General features: G+C 33.7%; 3 protein-coding genes across 4 annotated transcripts; 1 reads left to right on the top strand and 2 right to left on the bottom strand.

Annotated features, from left to right (window-relative positions):
• Positions 1-1,578: 1,578 nt before the first annotated feature.
• LOC101207359 lies at positions 1,579-3,448 on the bottom strand. The gene is made up of 5 exons (XM_004147751.3): positions 3,275-3,448; positions 3,135-3,195; positions 2,713-3,048; positions 2,214-2,554; positions 1,579-2,130 (listed from the first exon to the last, which is right to left on the bottom strand). Exons 1-5 carry the CDS (start codon positions 3,353-3,355, stop codon positions 1,912-1,914), a joined length of 1,038 nt encoding a protein of 345 aa, XP_004147799.1. The 5' UTR covers positions 3,356-3,448; the 3' UTR covers positions 1,579-1,911.
• Positions 3,449-6,900: 3,452 nt separating this feature from the next.
• On the top strand, positions 6,901-8,934 carry LOC101212251 (protein JINGUBANG). Its single transcript, XM_004147771.3, has one exon. The coding sequence runs from the start codon at positions 7,242-7,244 to the stop codon at positions 8,628-8,630; it is 1,389 nt and encodes a 462-aa protein (XP_004147819.1). The 5' UTR covers positions 6,901-7,241; the 3' UTR covers positions 8,631-8,934.
• A 14-nt stretch (positions 8,935-8,948) lies between these two features.
• LOC101207605 (inactive protein kinase SELMODRAFT_444075) lies at positions 8,949-14,236 on the bottom strand. Of its 2 annotated transcripts, none has more exons than XM_011654097.2 (9): positions 13,672-14,236; positions 13,084-13,530; positions 12,840-12,973; positions 12,049-12,143; positions 10,507-11,546; positions 10,192-10,349; positions 9,982-10,058; positions 9,440-9,764; positions 8,949-9,366 (listed from the first exon to the last, which is right to left on the bottom strand). In XM_011654097.2, exons 2-9 carry the CDS (start codon positions 13,325-13,327, stop codon positions 9,217-9,219), a joined length of 2,223 nt encoding a protein of 740 aa, XP_011652399.1. In that variant the 5' UTR covers positions 13,328-13,530; positions 13,672-14,236; the 3' UTR covers positions 8,949-9,216. The 2 variants fall into 2 exon arrangements, with proteins under 2 accessions (XP_011652399.1, XP_004147800.1); XM_004147752.3 differs by having other exon boundaries at positions 13,084-13,422.
• Positions 14,237-19,715: the final 5,479 nt, after the last annotated feature.

Raw genomic sequence — 19,715 nt, 5'->3', positions numbered from 1 at the left:
ATTCCATGACAATATATTTGATATAAGTATCGGGTATGAATTAATAGATAGAGTTTTATGTTTAAATATGATTTAAATACCAAGAATGTAAATGTTGATTCATATTCAGAAGATAAAAAATGATAGAAAAACAATCAAAGTTGTAAAAAGTTAAAGGGTCGACTTTCAAATTTGAAAAGTCAAACTTTGACCGACTATATTCTCCAAATGTGACTTGAATTTTAGAAAAATATAGATTTATGCTCGAGAGGTTGAAATTAATCAAAAAAGACAAAATGATAATAAATCAAAATATTGACAATTGTTCATAAATGAACCAATCTAAATGAGAGGGATCATGGAACGCAAAAGTATAGTTAAAAAATACTTAAAAGAATTAAAGATTACTATCTCTACAACAAAGTACACCTTCTTAATCGGTAGTTCAATAATAAAATCTTCAAAACTAAGCGTGTTTGGATGATCTGTTTAGAATTGTCCTAAAATACACAACTAAGCAACCAAGAAAGTCCGTCTTTTATTTGAGGGGTATTTATTAAAACTGTATTACACCTTTAATGGTTATATACACCATATACAAAAACTTGATAATTGTTTGAAAACTGTATGATGTTCATTAGTTAATCACATTGTAATTTTAACATTTTGCTCAAGGGCCAGAGATAATAATGACAGAAGAAGAGATAAAAAAAATTGGCCAACACAACAAGAGATAATAATGACTAACTACATGAGAATTGATATCTATTAAAATAGGGGATTCAAATTGTTGAGAATATAAAAAGTTATCATTTAATTATTAGTTTTCATCTTCGTTTTGTTAATTCAAATTTACCATCTTTGTTTCACCTCAACAACCCTCCATCGTGCTTTGACTTAACAATGAGCTCTTCCACAAGGGCGATTTTATAGGCCCAAACGCTATAATCTGATTTGTTGATAATGATATATGGGAAGCACAAAATTTAATTCATAGCAAATCAAGATAGTGTTGGGAGCATTTTTTAAGATTAAAAGATACATGCTTCATGTGCCAGGAGGTGTCTTCCTATAATTTTTAGGAAAATTTTCAAAGTGATATCTTAATTGATGCTATCAAATCTAAAGGTTCACGAGAGGTATATAAAATTACTCAAACTAGTTTCCTCGTTTCAAAATATCTACAAATTCATAATTGTAAATATGCATGTTAAAAATTTCACTTAAATTTGTGGCTTTATACAAGATGTATCAATGTAATTTCATTGCGATTACACCAATTTTGATTACAGAACAATAAATACCATCTTAAGTAAGTTATGTTTTAAGTTATCAACAAAATGCGGAAAGAGGGAACCTGCATGGCTCTGTTTTTCTGGGTGTCAAAGAGCCTTGTGGATCCCAGAGAGTATCACTGAGTAAGGATTATTAAATGAAATCAGCAGCATGGTGATCTTGGCTCTCCGGTATCACCTTCTGCCCGAACTAAAGCAACAACAAAAAGGGTAAAAGGATATAATACTAACGGATCAAAGAAAATCACTGTATAGAAGAGAAGTAATCTATACTAGCAAGAACTGAAGAAAACTTGCTCATGTGAAACAGGAAGTCAAGTCCTATCTTTCCTTCAGCTTGTGATCAGAAAGGTTGTCGATTTCGATTGATAGGGATACAACAATATGGAGCCCATTGAACAACAAATTATGATAAATGTTCAACTACTTGTAACAAAATGTACAGAATGTAACAACACTAGTAATTCTCATTAGCGACCAGAGACATACCACCCCTAAGATTTGAACCTTCAGCTTGTGATCAGAAAGGTTGTCGACATTGATTGCTAGGGATACAACAATATGGAGCTCATTGAACAACAAATTATGATCAACGTTCAACAACTACTTGTAACAAAATGTACAGAACGTAACAACACTAGTAATTCTCTGCCACGGGTCTGGAAGGAAAAAGCCTCAAAAGAAAAGTCAGTAGCGACCAGAGACATACCACCCCTAAGATTTGAAAGGTTGTCATCATAGCAAAAAGAGCTCCACTTTTCTCCAACAAGTCTGGAGTCATCGGAAGACCTTTCAATTCGAACATCAAGCTCTCCATAAAATGGGAAGCTTTCGTCAACTGGTAAAGTCTATATACCTGCAAGTTGATTCAATTTGTTAAATATATCGTTTCCTCTTTGGAAGAAATGAGGGATGAGTTAATAACTATAAGGGAACTACCTCAAAAATGATTGGAACAAGTGGCCAAGAAGCGGAGCCACACCTATCAAGTAGGGTTTCAAATGCTAACTGAACGATACAACCAACCAGAAATGGGAACACTGCAACAAGCGCAGCCAGCCCAATCATCGGCCAAGTTACAAAGACAGCCAATAGTGGAGCTATAACCTTAAAGCCAGCGATGAAGAAAGTTGTTGACAAGTATCCTCTAAGGCCTGTAATGAGGCTCCATCTCTTCGAGCTGAATTGTAAGTATGGTCTTTGAACACGTTCGGTAACGAGCAGGAATGTAGCAACTCCAACGTAAAACAAGACTTCAAACACCAATGAACTCACAGTTTCTGCTTGAACCATGCAATTGTATTGTGTTATTAGTTTAGATAACAATTATAAACTCAGCTGCCAATAATACTGCACAGAGTGATATGAAACAAACACCAGAGATATGGAAACCCCAGAAATTACAATATAGAAATGAACTAAGTTGAATCTTAAATACCTACGAGAATCCTATTCTTGAAGAAAGCCTCAATTAGACCGCCAAGGAAAACTTGAGGAAGAATCAAAGAAGAGATGAACGCAACAGGAGCCAGTACCCAAAGGATAGAGCCCTTTTCTTCTCTAAAAGGAGCTGACATCAATTTACTCTCTTCTACCAACTGGTGAGTCAGGCCATGAAATGAGACAGAACCACATTTCCCATGAAAGGGCTCCACTCCATTCAATCTACTAGCATACATAGCATGATTTTCCTCTCCAGATAATTCCAACTGAGGGCTTTTGTTAGAATCAGCCACACACATGAACGCCCATCTCTTCCTCTTCAACACAGCCCCTGCCAAATTATTGGAGCAGACAACTCTCACTCAATAATTAACTAGTATTAAGATGGTGAAAATTCAAGAATAATTGGAAACATACACTTGGATGAGAATTGAAGGTGCACTCGTGGTGTCCTCGGCGAAACTGGGTTTCCCAGTTGCTGGAGAAGAAAACTATGAGGTTAGAAATGAATGAGACGGAGAGAACAATCGTAAAATTAAGTATTGGTAAGTACAAACCATTGGATGAAAGCGAGAACGGGCATCTTGTAATCCGAGAAGTGGGGAGGTAAGGGCAGGAGAGAAGGATTGAGAGTGCATAATTTTAGGGTTTTAGAGAAGAGGAATGTGTCCTTAAACCCTGAGCCCGCCGAGAATGGTTCGAAGTTTTAGAGTGAAGAAGACAGTTGGAGATTATCGTCTAAATTCCTCATTCTTTGAAAGACCAAATTGCCCCTTCTTAGTGGGCCGACTTCGGTTCAATGGACTCAGTTTCTTTCATGAGAGATGAAAGAACTAAATTATTCACAATATTTGATAAAGAGTTTTAAATAAGAATAGTAAATTATAAGTTTTATTTTAGCATAAATTTAAATGGTTATAATAACAAAACATACAAATTAGAAAAATAAATAAATAAAAATCTCTCAATCACTCAATCTAAAAAATAATGAAAAATATAATTGTTTATCTATACCCGAGATGTACTATAATTCAAATAATATGCTACATGAAAATTTATCCATTAGAAAATTTGTCGAAACTCAACCTCATGTCTCCAAAATTTAAAATCAAGTGATTATTTCTTTTCTTGGACGTCACCTACTTACTTCCTTATTTCATTAACCCTAAAAAAAAAATCATTTGAAACCTTTAATCTTCTTACAGATCACTTATGGACATTCCGAATCTCTTCCTCTTTCATTCGGGTTTTTTCATCTTCTTAAAATATTGCAAGTGATTTTTTTTTTTCATTTGGACTTTGTCCGCTTACTTCTTTATGTTTCTCTTTCATTCCAATCATCTTCTCCAATTCTTCGTGTTGAAAAGTATGGTGAGTGTGAAAGAATATAACACGACAATTAGAGCTAATTTTGGAATAGGAAGAAAGAAGAAGAATTGATCATACGATCTGATGCACGGAAAAACGTTACCACAAAAAAAGCCTTTTAGGATAATTACCTACGCAAGTTAGGGAAATACAAAAAACTAGGATGCGTTTGGAGGAGGAAAAAAGTTATAGGAAAAAATGATTATGAAAATCGTAGTGTTATATAAATGTGTTTGATAAAAGGATTATAAATGGTAGTGTTATGATAGTATGTGTTTGAGGGAATGATTATAATAGACGATGATGTGATAACGTTTGTTTGAGCAACGATTAAGTGAGGAAGATTATAAAAATTCCTTATTATTATTATTTTTTAAAAATCCTATTCTAAATCAAATACACAAATATTTGTATATTTAATTTATCAAATTGTCATATTTTCGTAAAACACATTAAATTTCTTAAATACAATGTTCATTTTCAACGTTTTTTATGTAAGCCTTTCGTGCTAATAATTTTTTTAATAAAAAATTCGTATTCTAACTTCAATACACAAATTATATATATTTAATTTATCAAATCATCTTTGTTTTCGTAAAACAATTTTCAGTAATTTATTTAAAGACGACGTCTATTTTCAACCTTTTTTAACGTTTGGTCGTTAAGTATGAATAAACTATATTTTTGTTTTTTTAATTGATATTCTAAATGCAATACACAAATTGCATATATTTAACTATTGATTTAAACCAAATACCGACACCATAATTTCATTCAAACTAAACGATATAGGAAGAACAAAATAGTTTCTAGAATTGAAGTTACATATTGAAGTCAATTACAATAGGAACACGACGTAGCAACAAAAATTATTATTATTTTTAATAATTCATATTCCAACTCCAACGAACAAATTTCATATATTTAATTTACCAAATCACCATAGTTTTCATAAAATAATTTGCAGTAACATCCATTTCCAAAAAATTTCATGTAATTATTAGGTGCGATTAAATTATCATCTTTTTAAAATAACTCATATTCTAAATCCAATACACAAACTTCATATATTTAATTTACCAAATCGTAGCCGTTTTTGTAAAACAATTTACAATAACTTTTTTAAATACGACCTCCATTTACAATATGCGATTAAATTGTTATTTTTTAAAATTAGTATTCTTAATTCAATACACAAATTTTGTATATTTAATTTACTGAATCGTAATAGTTTTGGTAACGCAGGACCAAAAAGAAAATACGGATCAAACAATCACACTAAATTACCTAATTGAAGAATAGAAGGAGAAATTAAAATTTTAAATGGATGCAATTGTAAAAAAATCATAATTTAAAAGTAAATTGTGTTTTTTAAATAAAAAGATTGAAATTAACCGAACTAATAAAAAACAAGAAAGAATTAAATAAGAAATAAGAAAGGACTGAGGAATTTGAGGAAGGATGGAGGGAATTGAGGAAGGGTTATGATAACCCTTCACCCAAACACACCCTTGAGATTTGATTTGATGAGTTTGATCTTGTGAAATAAGCGGCTGAAGATTAACCAAACCAGACCAAAAGTAGTTAAACCAGATAAGTAGACCGAACCGAGTTGGATTAACCAAACAGCTTTGAACTGGGTGAGCCACTCGATGACTGATTTCTGACGGCAACACAACTCTAACCGGATGTAGGAGAGCCGATAATTTCGGCTGCTAGGGTTCCCCTGGCGGTGCCAAAAGTTACCATGGCTAGGGTTAGGATTCAAGTATACTTTTAACGATTGACGGCAGCTCACGACAGCACAATCAACGTAAACAAAACAAAACCCGAATTTTTTCGGCCATATTCAGTGGCGGCGCGATGCGGTCAGCGGCGAATGGTCGGAGATGGGCGATCGACGATGACGAAATGCGACGCCAATTGCTAATATATGACCGGCCGACGGGTAAAGGCAAAACCCATACCATAAAACGGACCACCTGCGGGCAAAAAGTCGAGCGAAGGAGAACGATTGCTCACCGATTGAAGATTCCGGTGAGCTCTGAGTTACTGGAGGTGGTGGCGGACGAGAGAGAGGTTCGACAGCAACACAAACTAGGGTTTTTGTTTAGTTTGTAAGAAAATTAGTTTATTGTTTGAAATCTTATTTCCTCTCTAATATAAACTTTAAATTTAAACTTGAGAGTGTTAAATTGTTTTTAATATATAGGCAGATTTGGCCTTCATGTATAAGAGAGAGATTTGGTCTTCTTAGTTCTTATATAGGAGAAGAGATCTTTTACAAATAAGGAAAAAGTAAAAACAATTAACATAAATAAAAATATAGAAATTCTAACAATATGCTACCAAACACAACCAAATGCGAATGACTTCATTTCATTAAATCACTTCATTTCAAGTTTTTGTTTTTAGATTCCCTGCCGCAAAGCCCCTAAATTATTCCGTGATTATCTTTTTTGTTTAACAAATCTTTTGCATTTTATGATTGATTGTAACGAAAGAGTCTAACTTCTTAGTAGAAGGGGAAGTAGAGATGTTTTAATCATTCAGCTATTTTCTTTGATAAGGTGATCACAATGATATGTGTTCTTGTGTGGCTAGAAGTACATGTGAGATTTTAAATTACACAATTCTATCCTTTTTTTTTTTTCTTTTGTTCAAGACTTCAAATTCTATCTATTTGATAAATTACCAAAACAAATTCCCTTCCAAAGAAGAAAAAGAAAGTATTTGATGGTTTTTGTTTGTGTTTGTACTCCACATATGGAGCGATATGTTCTCCTTTAGTTTCCTAAAAAAAGCATGTTTCTGATTTGACCAAAATGAAGGTTTGGTTGTCTAGTTTTCTTTGAGTATTGGCATTTAGAATATGCTAATTATAGACAAACTCTCTTGTGTCCACACTTTTGGATTTGCATTTTTAGCATCACTCTCCTGTATTTTCTCTCCATCATCAACCCATTACTTCACCCCCAAAACTCCCATTTTAACTTGGGTCTTTTGGGTTATTAACCTTTTGGGGTTAAAAACTAATAATTGTATATGAAATTTTCACTTCTCATGTGGGAATTCATATAATAACAATCCACAAAAACGGAGAGAAGGTGGGAGCAGAATCATAAATAACAAACAAAAAAAGAAAAAAAAAACAATATGTTTGGAGAAGGCAACAGCATTCCTCGAGCCAAATACGGTGGCAACATGGCACATTCCGACCCCAACATTTCCTCCACCCTAACGGAAGAAGATTTTGCCATGAGAAACAGCAGCGCTTCTGTTGGTGGCCAAGCATTTTATGATCAGAGTCGTATGAGTGGCGAAGGCTCTCCCATGACAATGTCGCCATGGAATCAAACCTCCATGTTTGCTAAATCTCCATGGTCTCAAGTGGAAGAGAACAGCGGTCCACAAAATGGATTAATTGGCTCTCTTGTTCGTGAAGAAGGCCATATCTATTCCTTAGCTGCTTCAGGGGAGCTTCTTTACACTGGCTCCGACAGCAAGAACATTCGAGTTTGGAAGAATTTGAAGGAATATGCTGCATTTAAATCCAGCAGTGGGTTGGTGAAAGCCATTATCATCTCAGGCGAGAAGATTTTTACTGGACATCAAGATGGGAAAATCCGCGTCTGGAAGGTATCACAAAAGAACCCAAGTGACCATAAACGAGCTGGAACATTGCCAACATTGAAAGACATATTCAAAAGCTCAATCAATCCGAACAATTACGTTGAAGGACGAGGACGTCGAAGGGCTCTATGGATCAAACACTCTGATGCAGTGTCTTGTTTGAGCTTAACTGAAGACAAGCTGCTTTTATACTCTGCCTCATGGGATAGAACACTGAAGGTATGGAGAATTGCAGATTCAAAATGCTTGGAATCACTGAATGTGCACGATGATGCAGTGAATTCAGTTGTGGCAAGTGTGGAAGGGCTGGTGTTTACAGGGTCAGCAGATGGGACAGTGAAGGTGTGGAAAAGGGAAGCGAAAGGGAAGGCAACAAAGCACACTCTATTGGAGTCATTGTTGAAGCAAGAATGTGCAGTGACTGCGTTGGCAGTGACAGCAGCGGGAACCGTCGTGTATTGTGGGTCATCTGATGGGATGGTGAATTTCTGGGAAAGAAAAGGGAAATTGACACACGGTGGGGTTCTGAAAGGGCATAAGCTGACTGTGTTATGTTTAGTGGCAGTGGGGAGTATGGTGTTTAGTGGCTCAGCTGATAAGACTATATGTGTGTGGCGTAGAGAAGGGGCAGTCCATACATGTCTGTCAGTGCTGACCGGGCATACTGGGCCAGTTAAATGCTTGGCGGCGGAAGAAGATAATGAGTCGTCGAAGAATGGGGACAGGCAGTGGATAGTGTATAGTGGGAGCTTGGATAAGTCAATTAAGGTGTGGCGAGTATCTGAGATGGCGGCGGATAGGAATGCAGTGGCAATGATGCAACAACAATTTATGAATGATTCAGACTCAATGCCATCAGATAGAAGCTTCTCCTCTTCCAACAGAGCAATCAGCATAAGCAAACAACCGTGAATGTGAATGAAAGAGAAATTCAAAGAGTGAATCATCTTTCAACATTTTGTGAACTTTTTTTTTAAAAGTGTGTGTTTGACTTTGACCCCATGTGTTGTTTGTTTTCTGGACCAACAAACTCACCTTCCTCCTCTTCCGTTGTATATTGTGGAACATTAAAAAGGATCTAACCCTCCACTCTGTGTGTATTCTTGCATTGATCATAAAAAGCATACTAATCATATTTTCCTTTAAATCCAAATCCACTACTCTTTCTTTGTATTTCACAATAATAGTTCCAAGTTTCAAATTGTTCTTGTGGGTCCTCACAGTTTCAGCTTAAACTAAAGTGTAATGTGTATAATCATTAATCACAATTCACAACTCAAATCCAAATACATTGGGGATTTTGAGATTCAATCCCTTTACTGATCAAATCTAAATATACAGTCATGGAAATAAACAATCACACCACTAAAGAGAGATTAAATAATTTTGAACCTAATTTAGGTGATGGCTATGATTGATTGGAGAAATAAATGAAGAGCAAATGTGAAAGAGATTTGTAAATTTTTTTACCTTTTCTATTCAAAACTGAATTGTTGTTTCATTGTGAGAGTGTACGAGTATGGCTTCTTCTTGCTTCGATTTGGTTGTGAGACGTCAGACCATCCAAGTGTGCACTTCTGCAGCCGACTGGGTCGAAGTCTAAACCAAGAGGAACAACTGGATCTCCTCCTTCGAGTACTCGAAGAATCTGTAAACAACTTAGATGTATCAAATAGCTACCACAATAAACGTTTAACAAAAGTTGGTAATTTAAAACCAACCTTTGACATTGAGGGTCTTGATTCAGGATCTGGACATAGACACAAGGAAGCGGCACGAACCATAGAATGCAGTTGATAATAGAAGTCGGGGGATTGCTCAGATGCCATGCATGGATCTATTAAATGATTACTACTAGCTAGTAAATGTTGAATTTGCAAGGCAGAGATGGGGTGGAACCAGTCTGATATGAATTGTTTTCCCTCTAGACGGTGAAGCTCACAGCTTCTTTTGCCACTAATCAACTCTAATAAAACCATGCCAAATGCATAAACGTCCACTTTATGTGATACCATACCGCCATTGATGTACTCTGGTGCTAGATACCTGGGGTATCAGAAGTAACTAGATGAATCTAGTAATAAGAAAATCTTTAGCGTTTGATCATTATTTTTGTATTTTATTTTATTATTGTGTGAGTGAACAAAACAGACTTAACTTTTAATAATTTAAAACTTAAGAAAAGCAACTACGTAATCTTTGCAAGTTATAGCTTTGCATATAAACAGATAGCTTGTCATATAACAAGATGTAGAGTGAATACCCGGAAGTTCCAATGACTTGCTCCTCAACACTGGTAGACCATTTAGAATGCCATCTCGCCAGTCCGAAATCAGCAACCTGATGGGATAATTAATAAAGTGAGAAGATCATTTTAGAATGGGTCTGAACTATCATCTAAAAGAATGGATGTCCTGGGAAAGAAAATAAATGCTTAAAAAATGAACAAGATTGATGTCAAGAATCAATGTACCATGGGTTCAAAATCATGTGTTAGGAGGATATTGTGAGGTCTCATGTCTCTATGCACTATGCACCCAACTCTGCAATCTTCATGAAGATAACGCAAACCCCGCGCTGCTCCTATTGCTATTTTTTGCCTTGAATGCCAATCTAACTGGCTTCCATTCCCTACCAATGACTGAAGCTTAGAAACTCCATGATTGAAATATTATAATTTAGAGATACAGCTAGCATGTCGTCATGGTGAACTAAAAAATATTAAGCAGATGAAACAACCCAATTATATTAGTCGAAGAAATATCAAGGAAGAAGCATTGAACTATACCATGTAAATGGAAATCCAACGAACCATTGCATATGTACTCATAAACCAATAACCTCATTGTGTCCTCTATACAAAATCCAATCAGCAACACAACATTTCTGTGTTGTGCACAACTCAACACTCGAACTTCCCGAGAAAAATCAGCATCTGCTTGTAAGCCTCCACATTTCAACTGCTTCACGGCTACAACTTGGCCGTCTCTCAAGATTCCTCTATGAACAATTCCGAAACCACCTTCTGCTAAGAAGTTCATATCCGAAAATCTGTCGGTTGCTTCTTCGAGCTCTTTGAGTGAGAACTGTCTAGGAGGTTTTCCGAAAGCTGGTGCTTTGTGTTGACATATTGAACACAGAGGAGGGGGTGCAGAGGATGCTCTGCCTAAGGAGACAGCATCCCTGATATTTGAGTCCACAATGTAGTCTTTTCTCTCAGATTGGTTGAGCCTCATATCTTCAAAAGTCGTACTCTTCTCAAGACTTGTAGGATTACTGAATGGCACCTTCGGAGTTGATGCAAATCTAAGGAATCTTCTTTTGGACTTGGATAAAGTTTTTCCTTCCGAAATGTTATGGTTCTGAGAAATCCAATAGACACATTTTTGATTTGAGGCCACATATGTTGGAGGTAGAGATAGAACTTTTTCTTCCATTTGGGTGGATGAAGATAATGACATGCTTAAATCGTCAGTCTCATTAATTGGCAAATGATTTCCTTTCAAGTTTCCTTCATATAGCGGGTTTTGCTCATATACAAGGAAAATAGAAGACACCGCCTCAGTACCCAATTTTGACACTTCTTTTGAGGATTTCCTGAATGAGGCACCGGGTTCTTCTTCTGGTCTGCTTGCTAATGGAGTTGTCTGCTTCATCCTATTTTGTTGAACTTTTCGAACAGGAGAAGAATTAGCTGAAAAAAAGGGAGTTTGAGGTTCACTCCAGCACTCCAAGTTAAGTCTCAGAACTTTCGGTTGAGATCCTTTCATAGTAACAATATTGCAGCTAAGTTCTTCCAGGCAACTCTTTACCTCGTTCTTCAATTTCCTGGTCAACAATTAGCTATGGCATTAGATCTTGAAACTTTTTTATTAGTATGTCATAAAAGAAATAGAGCCAAACAAAAGTTAAAAGAGGAAGCATAGGTCTTAATGTTCAACAAGAAAAAGGAAAAGAGGAAAAAGAATCACAATCAATAATAATTAAGTAGCATTTTGTTAAAAGAGATATCAAACAATCAAACTCGAATTAAAATACAAAAGGATCCACATAATAAATTAATTACTTTGGATAAGGTCCATAAGTATTGGTTTACTGGGTATAATATTTACCACTGAACCACAATCTATGAATACAAATCTCGCACAACCACTTATTCTTAATTAACGATGTTTATAAAAGCTGCAGAACAAGCTACCAGAGGTAACTTATGATTTACCCAGTTTGTAATGAAGTTCTAAATAATTATGTTAATCAAATGGTCTATTCGCGGGACAAGATCAGAAGCCTAAGAAACATAAAAAGCTAGTACATTCTGGAGGAAAATTACCTGTCTAGTATGACCCAGTTAACTCCTTTTAACTTTGCTTCAGAAGCGACAGATCCTCCTTGTGTTCCCGTGACCACTTTAATCCTCACTTGAACCTGAAAACCAATGGGACATAATTGGGTTTACCACGATCACTTATTTTAGTGGCCAATTATCACTCATGCTTAGTTTAATTATGAAAAGCTGATAGATGATAGGTCTTCTTATTAGCATTCATCATAATTCATCAAAATGATCATCCTACACCACACAATGTTGTAATCGACATCCTCATTCCTTCAATTACACATATCCAAAGCTCAGTGATATTACCAAACTCTATAAATTTAAAACTCTGAAACATGGGGAACCATCAACATATTAGCTTGGTTTAGGCTTTGGTCCATGTTACAAAATTTAACCCCATTGAAGAAGGTGGAAGGAAATGGGAGAAAGGGGGGAAAAGGTAAAAGAAACCTTTTTCCCACCGTCTTTTTCAAGGGTTCCAATGGTCCCAAATACACATGTATTCCAACCTGGTCCTTCAATCATCAACCTAATTAGTATTTTCTCTTAAAACAAATGCAGACTCCCTTCCACCTCCTGGAATCTTCTAAACTCAATAGCACAATCATCCAGCAACAAGGTAAATCAGAAAAGTTTCACTTTTTTGTCCGCCAACCAGACAATGACAACTAGCTAAGAAGTGACAGCGTGGTCCATAAAAAATGAATTTGAAACGACGACGTTTAAAGGGTCAATGGCACAAGAAACCCATCATAGTGAAAGAAAAAAGAAAAAGAAAATTGTACCTCAACTTGATTGTGGAAATGAAGCACCATCTGAGAACAAGACTCGGAGATCTCGTGTACTCGATCCGGCAGATTCTCTTGGACAGCACTCGCACAATCCCCGCTCCATCTGTGAAAATTCCAGAATCTTCTGCCTGAACACACACATATTCAAACATGCCTTAATCAACCATAATTCAATCTGACTTGACAGTTGTGTAATGAACCCATATCAGAACAATTTGGAAAGAATTGGCTGAATTACCAGTTTTCTCGACAGAGAAGACGGCAAGTAGTGTTATACAGTCACCAGGACGGACGACATGAGTTAGAGCCCAAGCCAGTGCAGATTTGGAAATCACTCTCTCAGCCTTGACAGCGACGATAACTCTATCCGGCGCCGTTTTGTTACCAGGAGGCTCTTTCAAAGCAGCTTCAACTTGGCCTGGGAACATTTCAGAAGCCAAGTCCTGAATGTTTTTACTAAACGTGAAGGCTTTTGAGAACATGAGGAGGTCAAGGAGCGTGAGAAAATGAATTTGTGTTTAGATATGTCGACAAGCCCCAACGTCATGCGGTGGTTGTGACGATGATCCTCTACCGACTACAAGGAAGGGCAAATTAGTAATCCAACATTCGCGCTAAAATTCATCAATCTTCTGATATTTTCTCATTTTGCGGAATTAACTTCATACTGTAGATTCTCTCTCGGCTGAAATACATAATTCTATTCCCAATTCATAATTCAAATATTTACAACACAACTATTTATATTTTAAACTGTTATTTGATCACTTGATTCCGTCAATGAAATCAGGAAATAAGTAATCGAGAATGAAGAAAGAGATGATACCTTGGTGAGAGAAAGAAAGCGATGGAACAATTGGCTGGAGTTGCTCCACGCGGCTAACTGCAAAACCACTGCGAGAAAAAGAAAGAGTTGAAACGGATTGATGTGGCTGCCGGAGAGGTGCTGATGTGGAATTAAGGAAAAGACGGCGACGTATTGTTTGAGAAATGCAAGAAAGAAAGAAAGAAAGAAAGCGGGAAACAGAGGACGGAGTTGATGGTCGGAAAATTGATCGGGCGTTGATTGGAGAAAGATAGATGGAGAGCGAGGAGAGAGCTGTGTTTCCAAATGTTTGAATGAGAGTGATGAATTGACTTGCGCGCGTTTCGACGTTATGCGATCCGACGCTCTGCCGCCGTTGAATCTCTTTAAATAAGAATTTAACTAACACAAAGGTTAATTTTATTCTATACGTGTGTTCATAATTTTTTGAACAAGCATGAATCCACGTTTTGTTAAGATTGTACTACTTATGTAAGTGTGAGAATCACTTTCATAAATTTGAAAGTTTATAGCAAAAGTGGGCAATTTCGAGGAGAAAAAACAATAGCTTATTATTATTTTTTCTAAACTATTCAAAAGTTGCTAATATATAATGTGTATGATGTAATGAAAACGGAAATTGGCAAATTAGTCAACAAATTTGAAATGAAAGGGAAAAAAAAAAGGAGAAATTTGAAATAAAGGAAGTGGAATTTAGATAAGAAAATGAAAAGGACGAAAAGGAAAAGAAACGAAAGAGTGAAAAAAGGATAAAAGAAAAGTGAGTCAAATTTGTTTTTGGTTAATTTTGAAAACTTGAAGAGGGAAATCGGTGGCTGACCCAGGTGAGGGTTGGCCCCATAAAGCTCATAACCCATAACCATGGGTCCGTGCCCACTGGGGACCGCCTTCGCCCTCGGTGCCAGCCAATTGAGCCTTTCTTTTCACTCTCTCCAATACTCCATTGACCTGAAATTAAAAATACCATCTTCCTTTTCTTTTTCATCATTCCCAAATAAATTTAAGAGTTTTACAAGAATTGGAACTTTATTGGGAATTGGAACTCAGCCCCTTGATGTTAATTGAAGAATTCAGAGTTGAGACCCCACCAAAGAAAAAAAAGAGGCATTGTCACAAATATTGGGATTGTAGTTTATGTATTTATAAATAGTTTTGAGTTAGGGATTTGGGATAAATAATAGGTAAGGTATTATTATTATTAGTAGAAGAAGAAGAAGAATCATGTGACAAATAATAATGAACCAATTCAATGGGTATCTCCAACACAAATGGACCACTTTCCTGATTTATGACAAATAATTTTGGCCATTCAACCATTTAATTCCAAAATGAGGAAAGACAATGAGAACATAATGTTATGATTTTTTAAAAAATTAATGTTATATTTTAATTTTTAAACCATGGGCAGCAAAGTTAACTTATTAAGTTAGATCAATTTGTACTATAAACTCTTGATTTTTGCTCTATTTAAGCTCTTATACGTGTAATGAGCTACATGAATAGATCCATAGTTTTTTTTTTTTTGAAGTAAAAACAACATTATTATTATTTAATTGTAAATTATGGATTTTGGTAATGTTTTTTAATGATTAATTCAGACACATGTTAAACTTACTTTTGCATGAATGTTTTATTGAAATTAACGAGTTTTATGAAGAAAATTTGATTTTCTTTTGTTAAAAGTAGTATGTGAATCAGTAAGAATTGAATTGAAGGTTAAAATTGCAAAAGTTAAGTAAGTTGTTTTAAAGTCAAATGTAATAAAATGGAAAGTTGATGGTCTGCATTAATGTCAAAAAATTGATTATTATATTTGTTCTAAAGTTAATTTGAAAAGAGGGAAAGGAAGGAACGAATGTAGGAGAGGGAGGGAAATTTTGAATGTAAAGTTTTAAAAATGTCAAACCAATTCTGTCCTGTTGCAAATTTCAAAATTAGAGCTTAACAAACTAAGGAAGTTTTGAAATCTGGTAACAATTATTATCTTCTAATTCTAATCAAAATGTTAAACTTCCAAACAACAAATCCTCCTCTAACATCATTCTTTCACACCAACACTCTTCCACACTATCTGTTGTTGGCCACTACTCTCACCGGGTAACTCTATTGACTGACACATGCATGTTCGAACGCCAGTCACCACATTCACCACTTTTCTCTCTTTCTATCTTTCTTTCCTCCAACCTCTCTTGCATCATCTATTCATCGTTGCATGTCTATTTCACTAATCATCACTTTTGCCTCTCTATCAGATCATAGTTTAGGGTAAATATAGAATAAAAAATAAATTATAAATAAATATATGATGTTTTCGTAATATTTGCAAAATATCAAATATTAATTGGTTATACACCACAGTGGTATAGATTTCTAATTTGGGTATATTTGATTTTATTTGTTTGAGATAAAATATTAATGGAGAACATGTGGTTGACCTTCTTCTTTTGTGGAGGTGGGTCCATAAAGTCTTATTTTGGATTAATAATGAAATCCCCCAATTGATTAAGAGTTATCAAACTACTCAACTTCATCACCATCATCAAATTTAAAAATAATTTACCAAATTTATTATTTCTTTTTCCTATCTTGAAAATGAAGGGTTGATTTTTATAAATATAACAAACCAATACAATATTTAAAATATTTATTGTTCGTCGAACGAAAGGAGAAAAAACACTTGAAATTGTCATTTTTAGAAAAATATTTTAGATTTGTCTTTTCTTTTCTTTGTTTTTGCAATTTTTTTTAACCATCATCTTTTATTTTTTTAAATGGTTATTTGGTTGTCCATCATATTTTTCCTATATGATTTCCTCTTCTAGCTACTATATTCTTTTTTCTTTTTTTATTATTATTATATATATATATAGTTGGATGTACATTTTGTTAGTTACCAACAAACCGCGAACAAATGAACAAAAACTAAAACATTAACTTACAAATTTAGGTTTCTAAATCAAGATATGTAGCGTATCAAGTCTTGGACTTGGACTAGGATTTAGAATTCAAAATCTCGACATTTCTTTGCATCACTTGTGACCTGACAACATCATCTTTATTTATTTTAAAGGCTTATTAGAGTGAAAGTCTTTTCCATAAACCAACCCGAGTTCTTTCAGCATATTTTGTTTTCTCATATGTATGTTCAAAAATTTTTCAAAAGGTAATCAAATATAGAATTGTTTCAAGTTAAGCACAATAATCAATTCTATACATAAAATTAACTTTTATATATCATACGCTTATTAATTTTAAAAATGTTAATAATATATTAGATTTATAAAATAATATTTTGAAGTTTAAATTTGACACATTTAAAAGTTAAAAACCTATTTATTTATTTATTTTTAAAATTCATGGATCTCTCACATACAAATTTAATAAACTAGCTATTTGGTTAACTTTTTTTTCCTCAATGGAAATGAAAAGAAAAAGAGAGTAGAAAAGGTATATATTTCTTAGTTTAACAAAGGTATTACCTTCAACGAAATATTAATTCCTTAATTATAAAGCTATTCTTAACTAATTAAATTTATTCTTTCCCAACAAAGAAAACTAATAAAATTAATTATCATTTCATGGTTTATAATATAGTAAAATATAAATTAAAATAATATTTATTTATTAATTTAACTTTTTTGTTATTTTGATTTCTTTTTTTAATCATATACATCAATTTCAACCATTTATTGATGTCTCTGTCAAGTCATTTTAACTTATGCTATAATCCAAACAATTTAATGTATTGTTTTGTTAAGTTTTTTTTTTTCTTTCTCTAAAGATATATTGGAATTAAAGTAATAAATTTTAGAAACAAATTAAAGAAAAGATTATAGCAACTGAAATTGATGGCAAACCACATGAATTTAGAGAAAGGAGAAAGGATCATATTTGAGTGTCCTACGTCTTTGTACGTCTCACCTCACTCGCCCACTCCAATTCTGAAGAAAAAGTTTTAGTATAGGAAGAAAAGGGGACTTTTTTTATTTTAATTAACTTGTTTTTTACATGACAAGTAGATGGGAAGGATATTATAATGGTTAGATTAACTCTAAGGGTGGATTTGGTTTAGTGAGTTAAATTAAGTTGTTAGTAACGGTCTGTATTGACTAGGTATAGATCGGTTAAGTTGAGTTGATATTAATTCTTTTTGTTTGGATAATAGAAATATTTTTTTTTTGAGAAAGTTTGTGTTTAAGAAACAAAGTTGAGTTTGGTTTAGTATAAATAAAAATATGTTTTAAATTTTCTATAGGTAACTATTGCACCTGATGTAGACAAAATACTAATATTAGTACTCATATAATCAACAATGATCTACAACTTACTTCAATAGTCGTGGCATGTATGCATGTGTCAGGCCCTGTTTCAAATTATTTAACACAACTTAAATAAAATTTAACTAAAAACCACGCAAAAAATTAAATCAGTAAACTTCTCTTATTAATTTCAATCAAACACAATTTCTACAACAAAATTTGGACATGATACAAATTTTCTCAACAAGAATTAAACAAAGAAATGTTGAAAGTCTTCAAAATCTTCAACATTCAATGGCATTTAGGTTTCTAGTTCGATCCTGCAGCTCCTTGACTGATTGCTTACCACTTCAATAAACATGATCACTTAGCTACCTGAACGATCACTTACCTCATACAACCCGAGGAGGAAAAACTTAAAACGTAAGTCAAAAGACTTAGTGAATGGTGCTTTTGAAAACGTTTTGAAAATACAGTTTATAAATCATTTTCGTTTAACACAGACTCACTACCTAAATTCAATAACACATTGCAAATCATAAATACACATTAGTATCACTAATTATTCCTTTCACAAAGACATGAACTATTCTCGTGCATGGACTACTGTGATGACCTTTTCATCAACAACATTCTTGAGAATTTCTCGATTCATTTCTTGTTGGTTTAGGCTTTCTGGCGCAATACACATCTTTTATGCATTGTGTTATGCCTCATTCCACTATGCAGACATTCTCTGTACTAGGGGTGTAAGAATATGGGTTGAACCCGAATAACTCGGACTACCCAATCCATATTATAAGAGTTGAGTTGAGTTAGGTTAAAATATAGATTGAGTTGGGTTAAAAAATTTGTTATATATATATATTTAAATAAATATTATTTAGTATTATATTATATAAATATAATATAAATAGGAGTCTTTCAAAAATATAACAAAGTGACAAAATATTTAAACCATATAGAAAATTTTCGAAAATAAAAAAAGTCACAGGCCCACAATGAAATTTTTTAAAAATGCTCTCATTAATTGACATCAAGCGCATAATATATTTCAGAAACTATAGTTTAGTATTTGAAAAACGTTTATTTAAATTTGGCTATTCTTTCCTATGCGGTCGTTTAGATTTGGTCCTATAGAATTGAGAAGTCAAATCTAAACAATCAAATTTAAATCTAAGTGATTTTTTTAATAATTTTTTTGGTACACAATCATTTACAATGATAGTTTAAATTTGGGTTGCCAAACCTCAACGATTTTTTTCAAGATTTTTTGGTACTCGTTTATACTTTTAATTGTTTAGATTTGAAAAACGATCGTTTAGATTTGATACACAATCGTTTATATTTAAAACACAATCGTTTAGATATTTTTAAAGATTTTTGTAGATGTTTAGATTTGACTATTTTGGTACACAATAGTATAGATTTGACTATCTAATATCCAACTATTTTTATCATCATGTTTTATATTTGGAACAACCAAATATTGAAAAATAAAATAAAAAATAGATATATTTGGTACACGATCTTGAATTAAATAACAATTTGAAAAAAAATAAAAGAAAAACTGGAGAGAGAAAAAAAATAATGAAAAGAAAAAAATGGCACAAGAGGAAGAGAAGAAAGATGACCAAAAGAATGAACAAACTTGAAAAACTTTAGAAAGTGAGTTGTATGCACTTTTTTATTTTGTTACACGAGATGTAAATATTTTACATATTGTTATATTTGTGAAAATTAATCATATAAATATTTGATCTAACCAATTTGAATTGAGAAAAC

This window comes from Cucumis sativus, chromosome 3, assembly GCF_000004075.3.
Source record: "Cucumis sativus cultivar 9930 chromosome 3, Cucumber_9930_V3, whole genome shotgun sequence".
In the NCBI taxonomy this organism is placed as follows: domain Eukaryota; kingdom Viridiplantae; phylum Streptophyta; class Magnoliopsida; order Cucurbitales; family Cucurbitaceae; genus Cucumis; species Cucumis sativus.
Note: the sequence above shows the minus strand (reverse complement) of the source record. Positions and strands in the feature narration are given on the sequence as shown.

What these genes read in the sequence shown, in the direction of transcription:
- LOC101207605 (XM_011654097.2), bottom strand. Translation starts at nt 13,327, where the DNA reads ATGTTCTCAAAAGCCTTCACGTTTAGTAAAAACATTCAGGACTTGGCT. An exon ending in GTTGGATTTCCATTTACATG is followed by an intron (nt 10,350 to 10,506) that starts GTATAGTTCAAT and finishes AGTCATTGGTAG; the next exon opens with GGAATGGAAGCCAGTTAGAT. An exon ending in CACATGATTTTGAACCCATG is followed by an intron (nt 10,059 to 10,191) that starts GTACATTGATTC and finishes TTATCCCATCAG; the next exon opens with GTTGCTGATTTCGGACTGGC.
- LOC101207359 (XM_004147751.3), bottom strand. Translation starts at nt 3,355, where the DNA reads ATGCACTCTCAATCCTTCTCTCCTGCCCTTACCTCCCCACTTCTCGGA. An exon ending in CCTTCAATTCTCATCCAAGT is followed by an intron (nt 3,049 to 3,134) that starts GTATGTTTCCAA and finishes ATAATTTGGCAG; the next exon opens with GGGCTGTGTTGAAGAGGAAG. An exon ending in CAAGAATAGGATTCTCGTAG is followed by an intron (nt 2,555 to 2,712) that starts GTATTTAAGATT and finishes TGGTTCAAGCAG; the next exon opens with AAACTGTGAGTTCATTGGTG.
- LOC101212251 (XM_004147771.3), top strand. Translation starts at nt 7,242, where the DNA reads ATGTTTGGAGAAGGCAACAGCATTCCTCGAGCCAAATACGGTGGCAAC.